Below are 20,563 nucleotides of genomic sequence, written 5' to 3' on the forward strand. Positions count from 1 at the left end.
GATCAACGACAGGATATGCAGGCTGAGGATCCCAGGTCGTTTTTTCAAACTGACCATTACAGCTCACACCTTGAAAACAATCATGACAAGAAGGACGTTTTCTATTCGCAGCTCGAGAGGGAGGACGACCTCTGCCCACAACATGGTATAATGATCGGCACAATGGAGGACACAGTAAATAAACAACTGATGAAGTAGGCATCTCAGTCGGGAGAAACTCGTTAGTTCTACAGGACGTTGAAGAAGCAACGAACCGGTTTCACGACAAATGTGTCGAGGCAAGGAAGGCACAGACGACCGAGAGGTTATCGAAAGGTGGAAGTGCATTTTAACGGGCACCTGAGCGCAGCGAAATAAGGAGAGTCTAGCAGCGGCCCTCAAATCGAGCAGCATATTACCCAGCCACGATGTGCTCCCTCCATCCTTGAACGAAGTTGCTTGTAAAGCCTTCCAGTTAGTTAACTACGCTAGTAACGGTAATGTTTTGTCGCGTGCGCCGAAGATCTTCCAATCGACTGGAGGTTAGAGATAGCCGTTGAGTTGCGTCAAACCCACTTGGCGGTATGTATTCGAATCCCAACCGAAACCTTCCCTACTACAAGAGTATTGATTATCTAAATACTGAAATGGAAAGTTCTAGGGCAGCCATGCTCAAAGATGCTCGTTACGCATGAGCAAACCGACAAAAGAGATACCTCCGGATGGTGATAACGAAGACAACGTTGATTATTTTTGCTCATCGTATTGGTTTATTTTCATAGCTGAACTTTACGAAATAATCCCTTATGCGCTGGCCACGAAGTCGGAGTTCGCCTCAATGAAATCGAGGAAGAAGGACACGCGAGCGTAGACCGAAGGCATACCGATAGCGCAGCCGGCGGCCGATCCGAACGACACAACACCGATCTGGAGGCTTCCACCATCCTGAACAGCCAGCGGGCCACCGGAGTCACCGTTGCACGACGAGCGTCCACCGTCTCCGCTCAAGCACACGTTCTGGGGCTGAATGATTGCGGGAGAGAGCCACTGGGCAAGACAGTCGGCGTTGGTCAAGACCGGGTTCGTGGTGAACATCACAACAGCAGAAGTGGCCGGGCTGGCATCCGAGGTACGACCGAATCCGGAAACGGTTCCCAAGACTCCTCCAAACTGACGGGTGTCTGAACGGGCCGGAAGACGAGCTGGCTGGACGCGCTCGTTGAAGGTGATCGGCGAGTCAAGACGCACGACGGCGATGTCGTTGCGGATGTTGCTCGAGTCGTACTGCGGGTGCGGGATTATTCCACTAGTCGAGAAACGGATACGCTGCTGCGTCGGCTCAACATCGATACGATTGTGAGCACCGATGATTGCGGTACCTCCGGTGGCCAGGGTCGTAGCACCAGTCACAACGCAGTGAGCAGCGGTCAGGATGTAGTTGTTGGTCAAGACGGATCCTCCGCACAGACCGGTTCCGCCACCGAACTCACTGAGAAGCGCAATCTGGTACGGGAACTGTCCGGGAGTAGCCTCCTGACCGTTGGTGACGCGTGCCGATGGCCGCATGTGACGGTAGACCTGCAACTCAGCCGGCAGGCGAGCCCAGTAGTGATCGAACTCCTCGATCGGGCGCACATTGGACCAATCGATATCGATCGATTTGGCACTGGCAACAGCGAGCAGACCAACGAGAAGTGCGAAGGCTTTCATCTTGACGACTATGACTGATCTGGTCCTCTACCAAAACGACCTTATATACTTGTTGTTTATACAACAGATAAACTAAGCAGCATACCATGATGTTTCGAAAATGAACAAACGATAAGAGATGATAACTCTAATTTTAGATTTGGCGGAAATCCATTTCGCTGCTGATTTATAGATAGTGGGTCTTTTCATTGAAAAAAGAAAAATTGAAACTGTAGAAGAAACAGAACGTGACCAGTTTTCTTGTTCATGATCGCTGGAAATACCTACCGGAAAACCCGATACAGATTATGAATCGCATATCGTCTTGACTTATCTCAAAGACGTCACTTTAAACCCGTACGGAAGTGTTGTTTTTAAGTTTGTATATAAAGCCATTTTGGTAGAGGACCAGTTCAGTCATAGTCGTCAAGATGAAAGCCTTCGTACTTCTCGTTGGTCTGCTCGCTGTTGCCAGCGCCAAATCGATCGATATCGATTGGTCCAATGTGCGCCCGATCGAGGAGTTCGATCACTACTGGGCTCGCCTGCCGGCTGAGTTGCAGGTCTACCGTCACATGCGGCCATCGGCACGCGTCACCAACGGTCAGGAGGCTACTCCCGGACAGTTCCCGTACCAGATTGCGCTGCTCAGTGAGTTCGGTGGCGGAACCGGCCTGTGCGGAGGATCCGTCTTGACCAACAACTACATCCTGACCGCTGCTCACTGCGTTGTGACTGGTGCTACGACTCTGGCCACCGGAGGTACCGCAATCATCGGTGCTCACAATCGTATCGATGTTGAGCCGACGCAGCAGCGTATCCGTTTCTCGACTAGTGGAATAATCCCGCACCCGCAGTACGACTCGAGCAACATCCGCAACGACATCGCCGTTGTCCGTCTTGACTCGCCGATCACCTTCAACGAGCGCGTCCAGCCAGCTCGTCTTCCAGCCCGTTCGGACACCCGTCAGTTCGGAGGAGTCTTGGGAACCGTTTCCGGATTCGGTCGTACCTCGGATGCCAGCCCGGCCACTTCTGCTGTTGTGATGTTCACCACGAACCCGGTCTTGACCAACGCCGACTGTCTTGCCCAGTGGCTCTCTCCCGCAATCATTCAGCCCCAGAACGTGTGCTTGAGCGGAGACGGTGGACGCTCGTCGTGCAACGGTGACTCTGGTGGCCCGCTGGCTGTTCAGGATGGTGGAAGCCTCCAGATCGGTGTTGTGTCGTTCGGATCGGCCGCCGGCTGCGCTATCGGTATGCCTTCGGTCTACGCTCGCGTGTCCTTCTTCCTCGATTTCATTGAGGCGAACTCCGACTTCGTGGCCAGCGCATAAGGGATTATTTCGTAAAGTTCAGCTATGAAAATAAACCAATGCGATGAGCAAAAATAATCAACGTTGTCTTCGTTTTCTGGATAACTATTCATCTCATAGCTCACCATCCGGAGGTATCTCTTTGTCGGTTTACTTAGGCGTAACGAGCATGTTTGCGCATGGCTGCCCTAGAACTTTCCGTTTTAGTATGTGGATAATCAATCCTCTCGTAGTAGGGAAGGTTTCGGTTGGGATTCGAATATGTACCACGAAGTGGGTCAGCTCAGCTTCGCTTTTTTAAGTGAAGCAACAGAACGGCTGTGTCTTACCTCCAGTCTCCTGCGCACGTGACACAACTTTACCGTTACTACCGTGGTTAACGGTTAATGAAAGTTGCCGTAGACCATTTTGTTTTAATGTCTATAGCAACCGTTCTATCAATCAATCAATGATTCTTTATATCCAGTGCATTGACTTACTGCTGGACGGGTTGTAGCTCTATCTTTTTATTACTCATTAATTAACGAATAAGCACGAATGAATAATAAATACGAATAGAATCTCAGTTTTCGTCGACCTCGCCCGCTAGACGTTTCCTAACGGTTTCCCTCAAAACTACTCAGTGCGAACAAAAAACTCCTCATTTTTGTATGGGCCGTGGCGAGCTGAAACTTCGTCTTCCTACTGGTTCACATTTGTGCCTGAAGCGATGTTAAGCGCAATACATGCATTCTTTTCGAATATTTGAACGGTAATGGTTGAATTGAAAGAACAACTATATCTATAAAAATGTAATGTTTGTTTGTTTGTGATGCTAAACCAGAAAATCGGCTGGACTAATATTGACGATGTCTTGGTATGATTAGTTCTTTTTCACCTAAGAAAGGTTTAGAAAACAAGAAAATTTGAAAATTCCATGGAAAAGCGAGAAAATTAAAAATATTCTTAAAAACGTCTTATTCCATGTGGAAAAAAATATTTACCATCTATATTCACGCTTATTCGAATATTAATGGTCCAAATAACGGTTCAAATACTCGTAGGTCGAAATAAATGCATTTATATATCACCACACTGCTGAGTTTAACATATTTATTGGTGTTGCATGTATCCCGCCGTATCTTCGTCCGATGCTCCAACGTTTGAATATTTGCTCGACTGTGTTAGAGAGGTTAAGTTGCGTATGCAAAGGAATGATAAGTTGCTAGTTTTAGGAGACTTCAATAAACCCAATCTGCCTTTTTTCCCTTCCTCATCATCCTCCTTGGTCGGGCAGAACCTGTGACGTGATGAAGCGCGATCGTAATCGTGCCGTCAGAATCCAGCGCGCTTATGGCACCATACACTCTCCGTCGGTACAACACGCACATTAACAGCGTTGAAGAACAATAACGGTTGCACGACACCATGGTTGCCAATAGTAATGGTAGTATCTGCTCCTTATTTGCTAATCATTTCTCGAGCGTCTTTGAGCCACCCATCCAGAACCTATTAAGTTTGGGGCCGGGATTATCCAGCACGCCCCATTATGTGGTTTAACACGTTGACTGCCACGCTTATTTTGGTCATGTTTCCCTGCAGGCCAAACTTTTTCTTCATACAATATCGCTGGCTATCATTTTTGATAGCCATGGCCTGCTGGGAAGTGCACAGGTGCTCGAAGCGCACACACACAGCTCGGCAATTGATATTTTTCTGGTTTTTTGCCTTTAACACCTTATTGTTTATTTCTATTGGCGTTATTATTAAATATATAGCGCCTCAAGATTTCTCCAATACACGGCTTACGTATTAGCAGCGTGACTGCATCCGTCTCGTTCACCCAATAGACACGCAACGACATTTAGCGAAAGAGACAAAGCGATTCACATGTGATTCAATAAACAAAAACCTTCCACTAAAACAGCTTGTAACTTTTTTCATACTACAGTTATTGTAAAACCAACCACAAATTAAGCTAGACAAGAGATGAAACTATGTAACTACCAAAGGATTTGTAGGTAAGAGTTGTCATTTAGAAGATATAGTACTTCAAAAATCATGGTAGGTGGCTATCAAAAATGATAGCCATGGCCCCCCAGGAAACATCACTGGCTATCAAAAATTATAGCCATGGCAGTCAACGTGTTAAGAGGATGCTTTTCCGATCGGCTTGGATCCAGTTGGTCAGGTGTTAGCGGCCTGAAACAGTCGTTTGCACCGGGTCCAATGCATTTGTGAGAACCCTAACTCACATGTTCCAGTTGTCTCTTGCTTCGGATATATTCTTTATTTTTTTTTTCCGGGTCGCATGGAAGCGGTCGCGGATGAGATCTATCTTGAAGAAAAGTGATAAATCTTCCGTCTTGAACTACGGTGGGATCTCGTTGCAATCTCCGTACAGTAAGGTCTTCGATTCGATGATTCGCCCGTCCCTGTTGTATTATGTCAGTGCTTGGGTCAGCACAGAACACCATGGTTTAATGCCACGTTGCTCAACTGTCACGAATCTCATTGAGTTCGTTTCGTACAGTATAAATACTCTTAGTCGTTTGGACTCTGGGTTGCATACACTAAAAATATTCATCCGGATAGGAAATACGACTTATTTTGTGAGCTACTACATGACGATAATACTGGATTATTAAAAGGATCAGCAAATACGTAACTAAACGTAATTTTTGTGAAATTTCGCGTTTAATTTTGTGAAGCAATGACATCTGGCTAAATTGACAAGACAAAGTACATTATTACTGTAGACGAGACTTGGAACTATGCTTACTACCCTAAACAAATTGATCAATCCAGGTAATACCGTGCCAGGAATGAGCCAGGACGAAAAAATCGAACAACGTAGAATATACGTTAAAAACCCTGGTACTTTATGTTGCTTTTGAAGCTTGTTACAATATATTTAAAATGTTTTGGGGTATCTTAACTCTCATAGATCGCCATATCGTGGCTGAAAACCAGCGAGAAGGCTGTGCTTTCTGTCAATCCTTCCGGCGTATGGAGAAGTGTATAGTGTGCAGTGCCTTCCGGAATCCAGCAACTTTATCAGAAAACATCGTAAAGAGTACGATTCAGTGGTTTGGACATACCTGTCTACAGTCAATCATGCGCAAAGAGAATCGGAGGAGCTGCACGGGTCAAATATAATCGATATACCCCACACTGCTAAAACTTCTTGTACCTCTCAACTACAACCAATCGAAAGCTTTTGGTCATGATTGCCTCACAACAACTGAAAAACATCGTTACACGGTTGGTTTTGTCGGCTATGGCTAGAGTTTAAAGCTATGGCTAAAGTAAGGCTGGCTTACTGGCCGTCGGAATATTTTTTGAAAGTACTTAAAAGATGTAACTTTACACTAAAGTTTAATTCATTCTATTTGTCCAATTGACACCATCTAATACATACACTAATCATCATCATCATCAAACTTTTGTATGTAACGATATGTTTCGATATAACAGAATTTGTCGTGATCTATAAGGCAATGCTGATGGTATTATTAATGATTTTGGAGCTTGCATTTGAGACTATTGTAGAGTTTTTTTTTACATTTTATTTCTTTATTACTCAAAACTATATCCTTAGGGGCTGGCAACGAAGTTGGAGTTGGCCTCGATCCATCCCAGGAAGAAGGACACGCGAGCGTAGACCGAAGGCATACCAATGGAGCAGCCGGCGGCTGATCCGAATGACACAATACCGATCTGGAGGCTTCCACCATCCTGAACAGCCAGCGGGCCACCGGAGTCACCGTTGCACGCCGAGCGACCGTTGTCTCCGCTCATACACACGTTCTGGGGCTGGATGAGGGCGGTGTTCCAACGAGCAATACAGTCGGCATTGGTCATGACCGGGTTCGTGGTGTACCTAACGACAGCCGAGGTGGCCTGGGTGGCATCCGAGGTACGACCGAATCCAGAGACGGTTCCCATGACTCCTCCGAACTGACGAGTGTCCGAGCGGCCAGGAAGACGAACAGGCTGGACGCGAGCGTTGAAGGTGATTGGCGAGTCAAGGCGCACCACAGCGACGTCATTGCGGATATTGGTCGGGGTGTACTGCGGATGGCGGATGATTCCACTAGTCGAGAAACGGATTCGTTGCTGCGTTGGCTCCTGGACATTGCGATTGTGAGCTCCCATAATGGCAGTACCTCCGGTGGCCAGGGTCGTAGCACCAGACACAACGCAGTGAGCAGCGGTCAGGATGTAGTTGTTGGTCAAGACGGATCCTCCACACAGACCGGTTCCGGCGCCGAACTCACTGAGCAGCGCAATCTGGTACGGGAACTGTCCGGGAGTAGCCTCATTGCCGTTAACGATGCGAGCCGATGGCCGCATGTGACGGTAGACCTGCAGCTCAGCCGGCAGACGGGCCCAGTAGTGATCGAAATCCTCGATCGGGCGCACCTTGGACCAATCGATATCGATCCATTCGGCACTGGCAACAGCGAGCAGACCAACGAGTAGGGCGAAGGTTTTCATCTTGACGATTTTAACTGACGAATGTTAAGTGCTGGCGCCTTTTATATAAAAACACCCAAAAGATTGTAAACGATTAGACAACGTGAGCATTATCAAAATTTCGCAGCAAGAAGTCTACGCATAACGTTGGTAATCTTTTGAACGTTGATTGATATCTCATATCTTGTAGACCTGTTTATTATTGGAGCTTGGGAAAACCAAGCAAATAAACCATGAGTGGGCGATTTCTTCAACCAAAACAATATACAACAATAGGTGTTCATCAAAGATAAACGAACAAACTAACATAAGAGTGTAAATTACTTTTTAAAACATCGTAGTAGGGTAACTGTACCAATAGTGGTGCACTTAGTAATGTAAATACCAATTAGGTGTAATTTACGAGTGTTAAGAACACAATATTCTACATATTTGAATCAATTATGATCGAAACATGCCTTTTCTTCTGAAAAACATCTATTTTCACCGTAAACTATACAAAATACACGAAAAAAAGCGTATTTTTCTTCCTAGTCGGTTGCTCCTATTATGGTGGTATGGTTCCTATAGTTGTGGTATCGTGTTCCTATAGTGGTGGTAGTACGAAAAACTTGAATATATTTTGACTATTACTTATTTTTGAAGCATATTTCAAACAGAACGGTAAAATACTCCTTGACCAATGCGTTGTCATTGAAAAGACTGTATTGTTTTACCGAAATATGTCCAATTTTAATTCAAAAAATATGCTCTGAATATTACAGCTCAAACTATAGTACATATATGCTTTATAGCGTATCCTTCGTCCGCTTTCTTTTTTCTTTCCTCTGCTTCTTCTGCTGAGCCTTCTCTCCAGTTCCGATTTGTTTATTTTGTAGAAACAGAATAAAATCACTAAATTTACCTGATTATATTGGCCAAAACCGGAATAAAACTAAAATATACTTATACTAAAAATCTATGGCTACTATAGGAACAGCTCTGGTTTTTGTGCCTATAGTGGCACTATGGTAAAAACTATGAAAATATAATAAAATTATGCTAAAATGCACTAAGTTCGTATAAATCAATTATATTGGGGTATGTCAGTAGCGAAATCATATGGTTTTAATGATTTTGCAGTGATTTATAGCCTTAAGGAAATCATGATATTCGTTATAGATTCTTAAGGAATGCAGCATGTTGGGACAACCTGTTTTGAAAATATGAATTTTGGAGCTTCTATATTACGGAATGAGATGGTTCATCTTTTAAACACTCCACAGAAGATCAAAGAACATTTCATAGAAGAACAAATAACTCCATTGTATATATATATCGGCGTAGAGCTAGGATTTTATTCCACTACAACCACTATTGGTACTAGCTCCACTATGGGTGCACTTACCCTAATGATCAACGCATAAAAAACTATTAAACAAATGTCGGGTGAGGTTCTACGTTAATTACCCATACACACTGAAAAATGTCTTCCATTTCACTTTCATTGAGGAAGAACCACGTCCGAAAAAACCTTTGCTAATGCAGAAACGAGACTTTTATCACTGGTGTGATCCGTTCACTTGAGACGAGTTTAATCAATAAGTCAACATTTGACTGGTCCACAAAATACAAGCATTTAATTTAGTAGGTTATTTATCATATTGCATTGATAAAACATTAAATTTAGTAGGTTATTTATCATATTGCATTGATGATATTGCATGTAATGTACATATCACTTGAACCGCCCCAAAAGAGCGCATAAGAAAAATAGACAATCGACTGGGCACCATAGCAGCGCCGTTCAAGTACTTGAAAACGGCTGGGCACCGTTCGTGATCAAAGAAATAAGAAATAAATAAATACATTGATTTCGGGGTTTAATTTGGCCACGATAGTGCGACAAAACACCACGCTAGTGCGGTGGGATCTAATCTCGAATCTGTCACCCACCGGTATTTCGAACGGCCTAGTTACGTTAGGGGATGTTGTACAACTTACCACTATAAAAAGTATAACAAAAATACACAAACAAATTTATACGACATTACATTTTTTCATTCGTTAGGAGAAACCTTGTGCGAGCTTGTCCCTCACGAGATACAAGACACTGGTTGTTGGAACAGCGAATAATCTTAATCATAATAAATTGATACCCAGTGAGCCGTAGCTAGTGAGCCGTAGCTAGGCATAGCGGTGGTTAGTAAGGACCGAATTGTACCTGGGTTGTGATAGGGAATCGGGAGCGTAAAGTAAAGGGCATATTGAGATAGAGAGAAAATGATATAAGGGAGGTCTTCCTCGATGGCACGCGAAGAAAGTTTTTGTTTCGGACTGTGCAACCGCTCGCTATACATATTTGAAACCTTCTGTAGTTAAAAGTTTTCAAGATTTACGATCCGAATAAATAGTTAACAGGTCGACGATACAAATAAGACTTAATTTTCCAACTATTTTTCAGTTTGATGAATACTTTCAGTAGACATTAAAAAAATCAGCCATAGCCAGAAGCGGATCAATCCGTTCGGGGGCCCCAAGCGGTTAGATAAACGGGGCCCTCCAGATATTTCCATTGCTCTAAGTGTTTCTATACTTATGGCCAAAATTGGACTTATTATTTACAACAGTTAGCAATCCTTTATACACATAAAGGACGCATATTTGCTTATTTTATGAAATCAGACATTAGATCTTCATTATCTGAAAATAATTACTCTGAATTAAGCAATCTAAACAAGTTTATCGCAATCGCAATAGGGGTTTTTTTAAATCGCTCTCAAATTATCAAATCTTTTTATCAATTTTAACAGCGATGACGAAAACATTTTAAATTTATTTTTTGCTGGTAGACCGTAAATTGAGAGCATTTGAAGTCAAACGGACATTATTAGATGAGAAAGAAGATTCATGAAAACATATTCTGCAAGGTTTTAGGTGAAAATTAACAATGGATAAGCAATATTAAAATACATCTGTACTAACTTTGATCAAAGTATGTGTACCGCTGAGAGAATAAATAAAATTGGTAGTTACTTTTGCGGTCTGGGGTTTTCATCACGGGGCCCCTTTAAGCTCGGGGCCCCCGCGGCCGCTCAGTCCGCTTATAGGTAGATCCGCCTCTGGCCATAGCACGGACTCCGTTTATCGAGGGTAGTGTTAGTTGCTTATCGCCACCTTGAATGCGTTGCACTCTTAATCCTATGATAAGGCAGCGTAGTGCGTCAGTGGGTCAGGTAGGATGACGGCACAATTTTCGGCGGTCAGGATGGTCGCTTATCGTAGTCATAAGGTTATTAATGAATTTAAAACATTGTGCATCAATTTACTACCGGGTGCTGAATCAACTTTTGATAAAGAGTGCGATGGAGAAAGAGATAGAGAGAACATATTGAAAGAGGCAAATGGGAAGGAGAAAAAAAGAGTAAAAATTGATTTTCTGGACCGTATTTGATTCCTGGTTTAAATACCTTAGAATAGCCTGTTAGCACCATTGCAAAATTTCATGCAAAGCTAATATTGAGATTATGAGTGTTTCATGCAAAGCTAAAATTGAGATGAGTGTTACTCATACAAAATTCTCGTGAACTCTGGTACTTAGTAACGAATAGCAGTGAAGTTCGTATTTTGAGTAAAATCGACAAAAAGAAAGGCGCAACGTACCAGTGGTCTGCAAAGTTTGTGTAAGTTGGCAATTTAGTATATTTCTCTTACTCAACAATAATTGAGGCATTCGATATATGTTCTGGAGGAAGTATGCACATGACTTTGGCCATGACATTTGATTTCAGCCATATCATGGCGACCATATTCCATGACTTTGCTCCGAGGAGCACTTTAGACTACTTGGGATATTATTTTACGACACTATCCGCTAGGCCATGTACCACAACTGGAACAGTGTGATCCAGAATTTCCGATGGCCTATTTCATTTAAGAAATTGTTGTGAAAATCTCCCACAATATGTAAATATATTTCTAAACACTTTTCAAACTTTTACAAAAATGGCAATATTGGCTTAGAGTGTTATTAATGTATAACCTACTTGTAGCTCTTTACACTTGTCTCGCGATATGTTTAGTGTGTTTTTCTCCCGGTTCTGGCCACGAATGGTATTTATCACTGTTTATGGTAAGGCAAAATATGGGGTTGGGAAATTGGATAACGAATCCAATTTGCGTCGACAACATGGCCCCCTTAAGAGGTTAAGAAAACATTAATTTCTTCTACACCATTCATTACAAACATTCCTAATTTTCACAATTGGATTCCTTAACATCTTTTTTATGTAAAAAAATAAAAAACAAACCACATCAAACTTATCAATTGTTTTGATACCTAAGATTTTGCAAACCCCTTTTGGATTTTACGTCATAGAAAATTGCAAGATGGCCCGAACTCGAACAACTCTTCATAAGCTGATTTTTTGTGCTGTTTTTTTCAACAATGAGGAGCTTTTTTTTCAACAATGAGCACCAACGGTATTTTTGACAGCGACGTAAACCGAGGCTAGCGCTCAACAGTTTATGTAAAATTTGTATGTTTCTTGCGCTTATAATATCTATTCAAGACATAACAGACACTGAGCAAACGTTAGTTATGCACATTCATCTCACCTGAATTCTCAGCGGTGGGTATGATAAGTTCTTCAAACAAAAACATTGTACGTTTTCCCAAGACTCCGAACTGACGGGTGTCCGAATGGACCAGAAGACGAGCTGGCTGGATGCGGTCGTTGAAGGTGATCGACGAGTCGTTGCGTCGTTGCGGATGTTGCTTGAGTCGTACTGGGGGTGCGAAATTATTCCACTAGTCGAGAAACGGAAACGCTGCTGCGTCGGCGCAATATCGATGCGGTTGTGAGCACCGATGATGGCGGTACCTCCGGTGGCAGGACTTGTAACTCAACCGGCAGACGGACCCAGTAGTGATCGAACTCCTTGATCGGACGCACATTGGACCAATCGATATCGATTGATTTGGTACTGCGAGCAGACCAACGGGAAGTGCGAAAGCTTTCATCTTGACGACTGTGACTGAACTGGTCCTCTACCAAAATGGCCTTGTATACTTATTGTATATACAAAAGATAATCTAAGCAACATACCATGATGTTTCAAAAATGAACAAACGATAAGGAATGATAACTCTATTTTTAGATTTGGCGGAAATCCATTTCGCTGCTGAATTATAGATAGTGGGTCTTTTCATTGAAAAAAGAAAAATTGAAACTGTAGAAGAAACAGAACGTGACCAGTTTTCTTGTTCGTGATCGCTGGAAATACCTACCGGAAACCCAGATACAGATTATGATCCGCATATCGTTTTGACTTATCTTAAAGACGTCACTTTAAACCCGTACGGAAGTGTTGTTTTTAAGTTTGTATATAAAGCCGTTTTGGTAGAGGACTAATTCAGTCATAGTCGTCAAGATGAAAGCCTTCGTACTTCTCGTTGGTCTGCTCGCTGTTGCCAGCGCCAAATCGATCGATATCGATTGGTCCAATGTGCGCCCAATCGAGGAGTTCGATCACTACTGGGCTCGCCTGCCGGCTGAGTTGCAGGTCTACCGTCACATGCGGCCATCGGCCCGATTCTGACAACCGATTCTGACAGCTGTCAAGTGATTCGCAAGCCCAAATAAGCTCCTTGCTAAAACCTGTTTTTTCTCGTCAAGTTTCTTTTTGCCGCGCACCGGACATATAAAAAACCATTAATAAGACCCGGTTCTACTACATCCCACTGGAGTACAAGTTTTAAATCACATTTTTCTACTGCAAATCCGCGATACTACACATCGACTATTCCCATCGCGTCAGTTCTGCCACCGTTCAGTAAAACAAAATGGTGACCCCCTGCTCGTCTTGCTCGATCGTTCTCGATGCTGAAGACGCCACTATCCAGTGCTGTTTCTGTGAACAAACCTTCCACACTGGCTGCACAAAGGTACCCCCCGTGCTACTACTCGGTGTGAAGGAACACATCGACTTGCATTGGAGTTGCCCAACATGCACCGCAGCCCTAAACACTCCCCAGTGCAAGAAAGTAAAGGAAGCCGGCCTACAAGTAGGCTTCCATGTCGGACTTGCATCGGCGATTGAATCAATTAAATCTACACTCATCGAACCGCTACTAAAAGACCTCCGCGCTGGCATCACCACACACAACCCGACTATGCAACCCCTCTTCAACCACCCAACCGACTCCTTCACTCCGTCTGGCAAACGACGCCGTGTTTTTGTTGACAATGCCTGTCCACCGACGACAACAAATGACTCCAATAAGCCCAACTTTGAAAGCAAACTCAATGCTCCCAACAACGATAACATCTCAATCCCACCGAGAAACAAAACCATCACAACACTCCCAACCTCAATCGTTGGCACAAGTTCTATATCATCGACACTGCTCGTCGCAAAGACAACAAGCCGCACTTGGATTCATCTTTCTGGACTCGATCGCAACGTCACCGCAGACAATGTTGTTAGTGCAGTGACTGAGAAACTAGGCACCGACGACGTGATCGCCTTCCCGTTACTGAAACCAGGTCAGCTAATCACAACCATGCGCTTTCTCTCATACAAGGTACGGATCCCGACTGCCTTACGCGATAAAGCACTAAACGCGGAAATTTGGCCAACTGGCCTTCTCGTCAGAGACTTTATCCACCGTGACCGCTCCCAAGGACACCAGCCATCAACGGGCTTGATGCTGCCAGAGACACGCACACTCACTCAACCACCCCAAACATCATACACTACCGCGACATCAACAGCCGATAACAACAAGACAATCATCAATAACAAACACTTTCAACCTAGACAAAATGCTGTACTGGCGAAGGAAGTTCAATCACGAGATCGCACATTAAACTCAACACTTAACTCGACCATCGACGGCAACAAAACACTTATCGACCCTCCGCATGTAGACCTCACTGCATCTCCAGCACGCACACCACAACCGAAGATCGATCACTTTTTTCCCCGCCAAAGAATGTAAACAAACCACCGGACAACTATCCATATACTACCAAAATGTACGGGGACTACGCACGAAAACATCAGATTTCTACACTAATACATCAACCTGTGACTACGATGTGATCGTTATCACGGAATCTTGGCTCGATGAATCCATCTTCTCGACGCAGCTTTTCAATAACCAATACTCTGTATATCGAACGGACCGAAATGCGAGGAACAGTTCAAAGAAGAGAGGTGGAGGTGTACTAATAGCGGTATCAAACAAATTCCCTTCGTCGGAGTGCGAAGAAGTAAGAAACTCGGGAACTGAAACACTATGGGTGCGGATTTGCTCCAGATACGAATCCCTCATAATCGGCGCAGTCTACTTTCCGCCAACCATGAGTGATAACGCTAATGTAGTCGACGAATTTTGCTCTACACTACGCATCATCGCCAATAACTTTCCAAAATCTGCAACACTACTCTTGGGAGACTTCAATCAACCACTGCTACGTTGGGTGCCTTCTGAAGCAGGATACAGTGTGCTAGACCATTCACGTTCAAAAATCTCATCACCATGTGCCAAGTTGCTAGATGAATTCAATTTCATGGGACTAAAGCAACTCAACAAATTTTCTAACTCGGCCGAAAAATTTTTAGACTTAGTTTTTGCCAACGATCTCGCGATGAAAAATGTATACTCAGTGAAACCAACAGTCGATCATCTTACTGTCCCTGACACTCACCACCCTTGTATAATAGTGGAACTCAACTCAAAAGTCACTGACCACACCCCCAGCTCTTCGGCAGTCCCAATCTACACCTATAACTTCACCAAGGCAAACTATATGAAAATGAGTGAACTACTACAAAACATGGATTGGAATTTTTGCGAATCTTCTCAAGACATTGACCTGGCTACAGAACTTTTTATCACCAAGATAAACAGCACCTTTGCAGAATGTTGCCCTAAGATCCAGACACGAACAACATACCCAGCCTGGTCGAACCACGAGCTAAAAGCTCTTAAAGCAGAAAAAATGAGAGCCTACAAACGATACAACAGATCGGGCCTCGAGCGTGACAGAATAACCTTCCACGGTGCCACTGATCGATACCGGCGACTCAATTACGTGCTTCACACGCGATACACGCACAAAATGCAAAAAAAATTCTACTCAAGCCCCAAAGCATTTTGGAAATACGTCAACAACAAACGCAAACAGCCTACAATACCGACAACAATGACTTTTAATGACACCCAAGCCTCCTCGCCAAATGACATCTGCCAACTTTTTGCTCAGAAATTTGAAAATATGTTCTTAGCTAGCTATGTGGCTTGCACAAACATAGATGAACGCCTCTCACCATTGCCACAAGATGTCCTAGATTTCTCATTTGCGAACGTAAGTGTTACACCTGAATCAGTGCTGGCTTCCATAAATAAACTAAAGCCCTCTAACAACCCTGGACCGGATGGAATCCCATCGTCTGCACTTATAAAGTGTGCAAAAGCCATTTGTGTTCCTCTCTGTAACTTGCTTCAAACCTCAATACGCTTGCGCAAATTCCCGGACCCATGGAAATACTCATACATGACGCCAAAACACAAAAAAGGTTCAAAAAGTGACATAAATAACTATAGAGGAATAACATCTTTATGCTCGAGTGCCAAAATATTTGAGATCATTCTCCACGACGCACTATTATTCTCATGCAAAAACTACATATCTGTTAACCAACACGGCTTCGTACCAAAGCGGTCAGTGTCCACGAACCTAGTACAATTTGTTTCGAACTCTATAGAATGTATGGAATCAGGAGGTCAGATAGACGCAGTCTACACAGACTTCAAAGCAGCCTTTGACACAATTAATCATGACTTGCTGTTAGCTAAGCTTACTCGCTTAGGGGTAGCACAGGAGGTCGTAATCTGGCTATCCTCATATCTAAGCCAACGAAAATACCGCGTCAAAATTGACAACACCGTCTCAAAGGAGTTTAGTAGTAAGTCTGGTGTCCCACAGGGCAGCAACTTGGGTCCACTACTATTTATTCTCTTCATAAACGATCTCTACTTAGCCATTCCGGACCAACCCCTATTGATGTATGCAGACGACATCAAACTATACAGTACGATAAATAGTGTTAATGACTGCCAAAGAATGCAAGCTTCGTTAAATGTGTTTTCCAATTGGTGTGCGTCCAACCTTCTTACCTTATGCGTCAATAAGTGCAACATTATTAGCTTCTATCGGAAAAAGCATCCAATAACCTACAACTATACCCTGAATAATCATCAACTGGCCCGTAAAAGCGTAATACGAGACCTTGGCACCATTCTTGACCACAAACTTACATTTAATGACCACTACAAAACTGTGATAGACAAAGGAAATCGTACACTCGGCTTCATTATGAGAAATGCTAACGACTTGAAGGACCCTATGTGCCTAAAAGCTTTATATACCTCGCTAGTTCGCTCAACATTAGAATTTAACTCTATCACTTGGACGCCATATTCCGCAGTTTGGATAAATAGACTAGAGTCAATTCAGCGCAGGTTCACCAAAATAGCTCTCTATTACACACCATGGCTCAACCCTACTAACCCGATATCTTATCGTGACCGCTGCTCACTACTAGGATTGCAACCCCTGTCCCACAGGCGAAATGTAGCCCAAGCTACCTTCATAGCTAAACTACTAAACAATGAAATTGACGCACCAATGCTACTAGACAAAATAAATATTTCTGCGCCGGAAAGGGCTCTGAGACCCAGAGACGCCATCAGAATCTCACACACAACTACGACATATGCCAGCAACGCCCCGATCATCGCTATGTCCAAAATGTTCAACATATTCAGTGCCCACCACAATTTCAATGTTAGCACGACTAGTTTTAAAACCAACATACTATTAAGATGGACGTCCACCACTAACTAAAAATGTTCATGTTGTGATTCTGTTTTCATAGAAGATTGTAAACTCAAATGTAACAGTAACTGTAAGTTCAAACAGACTAAATTGTCCATTGAACAAACTAAACTAAATAAATAAATAAATGTAAATCGTTAACGGCAATGAGGCTACTCCCGGACAGTTCCCGTACCAGATTGCGCTGCTCAGTGAGTTCGGTGGCGGAACCGGTCTGTGCGGAGGATCCGTCTTGACCAACAACTACATCCTGACCGCTGCTCACTGCGTTGTGTCTGGTGCTACGACCCTGGCCACCGGAGGTACCGCAATCATCGGTGCTCACAATCGTAACGAAGTTGAGCCCACGCAGCAGCGTATCCGCTTCTCGACTAGTGGAATAATCGCGCACCCGCAGTACGACTCGAGCAACATCCGCAACGACATCGCCGTTGTCCGTCTTGACTCGCCGATCACCTTCAACGAGCGCGTCCAGCCAGCTCGTCTTCCGGCCCGTTCAGACACCCGTCAGTTTGGAGGAGTCTTGGGAACCGTTTCCGGATTCGGTCGTACCTCGGATGCCACACAGGCTACCTCTCCTGTTGTGATGTTCACCACAAACCCGGTCTTGACCAACGCTGACTGTCTTGCCCAGTGGAACTCTCCCGCGATCATTCAGCCCCAGAACGTGTGCATGAGCGGAGAGGGTGGTCGCTCAGCCTGCAACGGTGACTCCGGTGGCCCGCTGGCTGTTCAGGATGGTGGAAGCCTCCAGATCGGAGTTGTGTCCTTCGGATCGGCTGGTGGCTGCTCGATCGGTATGCCTTCGGTCTACGCTCGCGTGTCCTTCTTCCTCGATTTCATTGAGGCGAACTCCGACTTCGTGGCCAGCGCATAAACAGTTGTTTTGTAAAGTTCAGTTATGAGAATAAACCAATGCGATGAGCAAAAATAATCAACATTGTCTTCGTTTTCTGGATAACTATACGGAGGTATCTCTTACTACTGTGTCCAAAAAGTAAGGTGACTTTGGTGCTCATACTGGATGCGTCAAAGGTATTGGTGGATTGTTATTTTTTTATTGTTGCTATATGTGTTTTTGATTTTTACAGCAAGTTTCATGTAAAAATATTCATCCGGATAGGAGATACGATTTATTTTGTGCGCTACTACACGTATGACCCTCGTTTGTCTAGTTTTTTGGTTCTGGCTTATTCCTGGCACGCTATTTATTCGATTGATTGATTGTTTTGCAGTCTGAAGCATAGTTCCAAGTCTCGTCTACAGTAATAATGCACTTCGTCTTGTCAATTTAGTCGGATAGCGCTGTTTCACCCACTTCAACGCAACGCCTTTTTTCAAAAAAATTCAACGATTTTGGTACCAGTCGAATTCCAGGCCCAAAACCTCCTCTAAAATGATATTTACTGATACTTTCGATAATTTAATATTATCGGTGAAGTCTCTAATCATCAATCGACGATTATTTAACATTGATTTCCTAATATTTTGAACGTGAGCTTCGTCAAATGATGAATCGTTGAGGATAATGTGTCGCATGACGCCCTTTTGGCCATTGTGGCCCTGGCGGCCATTTTGGAATTCACTAAACCCGTAGCAAACTTTTTTTTTCGACATTACTGCATCGCCAAAAGCTATTTCAATGAATCTGCAGCTAAAAATTAGTTACGCATACAAAATTTTAAGTAAATTCTTTGCTCCCCAAATGTGGCCAGAGACGATAAACGAGGTTCATACGTGTAGTAGGCCACAAAAAAAATCATATCTCCTATCCTGATGAATATTTTTACATGAAATTTGCTGAAGAAGTCAAAAACACATATTTCAACAATAAAAAAATAATAATCCGCCAATACCTTGGACGCGCACAGTTTGCGTACCAAAGTCACCTTACTTTTTGGACACAGTAGTATGTTCTTTTGCTCAAGCATTGCGCATGTTTGGGCATGGTTGCCCTAGAACTTTCCTTTTCAGCATGTGGGTAATCAACCTTCTCGTAGTAGAGGAGGTGTCGGTTGGAATACGAATACATACTGCCTAAGGGAATTCTAATTGACGCATCCGAACGCCTGTCTCTTACCTCCAGTCTTCTGCGCATACGAGAAAACATTACAACAGTAATTAAGCATCAACTGAGACATTTTACAGATGACTTCGTTCAAGGATGGTGGGAGCACATCGTCATCTACCTCCTAGTTGATGTGCTGCTCGATTTGAGGGCCGCTTCAGGACTCCTCTTATTTCGCTGCGCTCCCGTTGCCCGTTAAAGTAGCACTTCAACCTTTCGATAACCTCTCGCTCGTCTGTGAGACTGTTGCCCTCGTGTTTTCTTCAACATCGTGTAAAACTAACGAGTTTGCCCGGACTGAGATAGCTATTTCATCTGTTGTTCATCCAATCATCTCTTCCAAGCGACGCTTCTTGATCTCAAAGCGCAGGGTTTGCTGTGTCCTCAGTCGTTTGTAGTGTTCCACGTTCTGACGGGTTTCCCGCTGCAGCATTGTGGCTCCACCATATGCCAGTGGCCATCGAGGGCCATTGTGGTGGTCGCGTTGTTATCCGGTAACGTTTCCCCAAGCTCTGACGCGTAGTCCTCGGCAACAGTAGGTGTTCGCAGCTGATCCACGTTTAGCCGTGAGGTAGGCCGGTGACGTTCTGTCGTACAGCGAATTAGACTCGCCATTGTCTGGTGGGCTGGCCATGTCATGCGGATGGCACTGGACGACCGTAAAGTCGTTTTAGACTGTCCCCAAGGACAGAGGAGGCGTGGTAGGCCAAAATTGAGGTTGAAGGATGGCGTAGACGAAGCCACAAATAAACCCGGGATACGGAATTGGACCACAGCGACCAAACCAAACCGTGAGCTGTTTCGGATGGAGCTTCGTCAGGCTAAAACAGCGGAGCGGTTGTAGCGCCACGTAAGTAAGTAAGTAGCTGACGCAGTATCTTGACAGCGTAAAACTTCTGTCGTAGCTTCACCATCACCATGAAGTGGTCCGAATCGACGTTCGTGCCCCTGTACGTTCTCTGAGAAGTGCCTTCGAACTGTTAGAACGTGGTCTATTTGGGAACATGTCTGTTGTGGTGATCTCCAGGTGTAGCTGAAACGAAGTTTGTGCTGGACGCAAGATGTCCATGTGGCTCGAGGATGCGAAGATTCGATGGCCAAGCTAAGACTTAGCTTCCCAAAGACCTTGTTTTTAATACTACTGTAGTTTTTATGTTGCATTTTCA

The 20,563-nt window shown here is 44.0% G+C and overlaps 4 protein-coding genes across 4 annotated transcripts; 2 read left to right on the forward strand and 2 right to left on the reverse strand.

Moving 5' to 3' along the window:
• Positions 1–783: 783 nt before the first annotated feature.
• On the reverse strand, positions 784–1,701 carry LOC131263058 (brachyurin-like). Its single transcript, XM_058265194.1, has one exon. It carries the CDS (start codon positions 1,687–1,689, stop codon positions 784–786), a length of 906 nt encoding a protein of 301 aa, XP_058121177.1. The 5' UTR covers positions 1,690–1,701.
• A 383-nt stretch (positions 1,702–2,084) lies between these two features.
• LOC131263371 (brachyurin-like) lies at positions 2,085–3,005 on the forward strand. Its single transcript, XM_058265559.1, has one exon. The coding sequence runs from the start codon at positions 2,100–2,102 to the stop codon at positions 3,003–3,005; it is 906 nt and encodes a 301-aa protein (XP_058121542.1). The 5' UTR covers positions 2,085–2,099.
• A 3,555-nt stretch (positions 3,006–6,560) lies between these two features.
• Positions 6,561–7,478, reverse strand: LOC131262762 (brachyurin-like). Its single transcript, XM_058264832.1, has one exon. It carries the CDS (start codon positions 7,461–7,463, stop codon positions 6,561–6,563), a length of 903 nt encoding a protein of 300 aa, XP_058120815.1. The 5' UTR covers positions 7,464–7,478.
• A 5,364-nt stretch (positions 7,479–12,842) lies between these two features.
• LOC131262928 (brachyurin-like) lies at positions 12,843–18,206 on the forward strand. Its single transcript, XM_058265029.1, has 2 exons — positions 12,843–13,015; positions 17,462–18,206. The coding sequence occupies exons 1-2, from the start codon at positions 12,855–12,857 to the stop codon at positions 18,204–18,206; spliced, it is 906 nt and encodes a 301-aa protein (XP_058121012.1). The 5' UTR covers positions 12,843–12,854.
• The last annotated feature ends 2,357 nt before the right edge of the window (positions 18,207–20,563 follow it).

Source organism: Anopheles coustani, chromosome 2 (assembly GCF_943734705.1).
Source record: "Anopheles coustani chromosome 2, idAnoCousDA_361_x.2, whole genome shotgun sequence".
NCBI classification, from domain to species: domain Eukaryota; kingdom Metazoa; phylum Arthropoda; class Insecta; order Diptera; family Culicidae; genus Anopheles; species Anopheles coustani.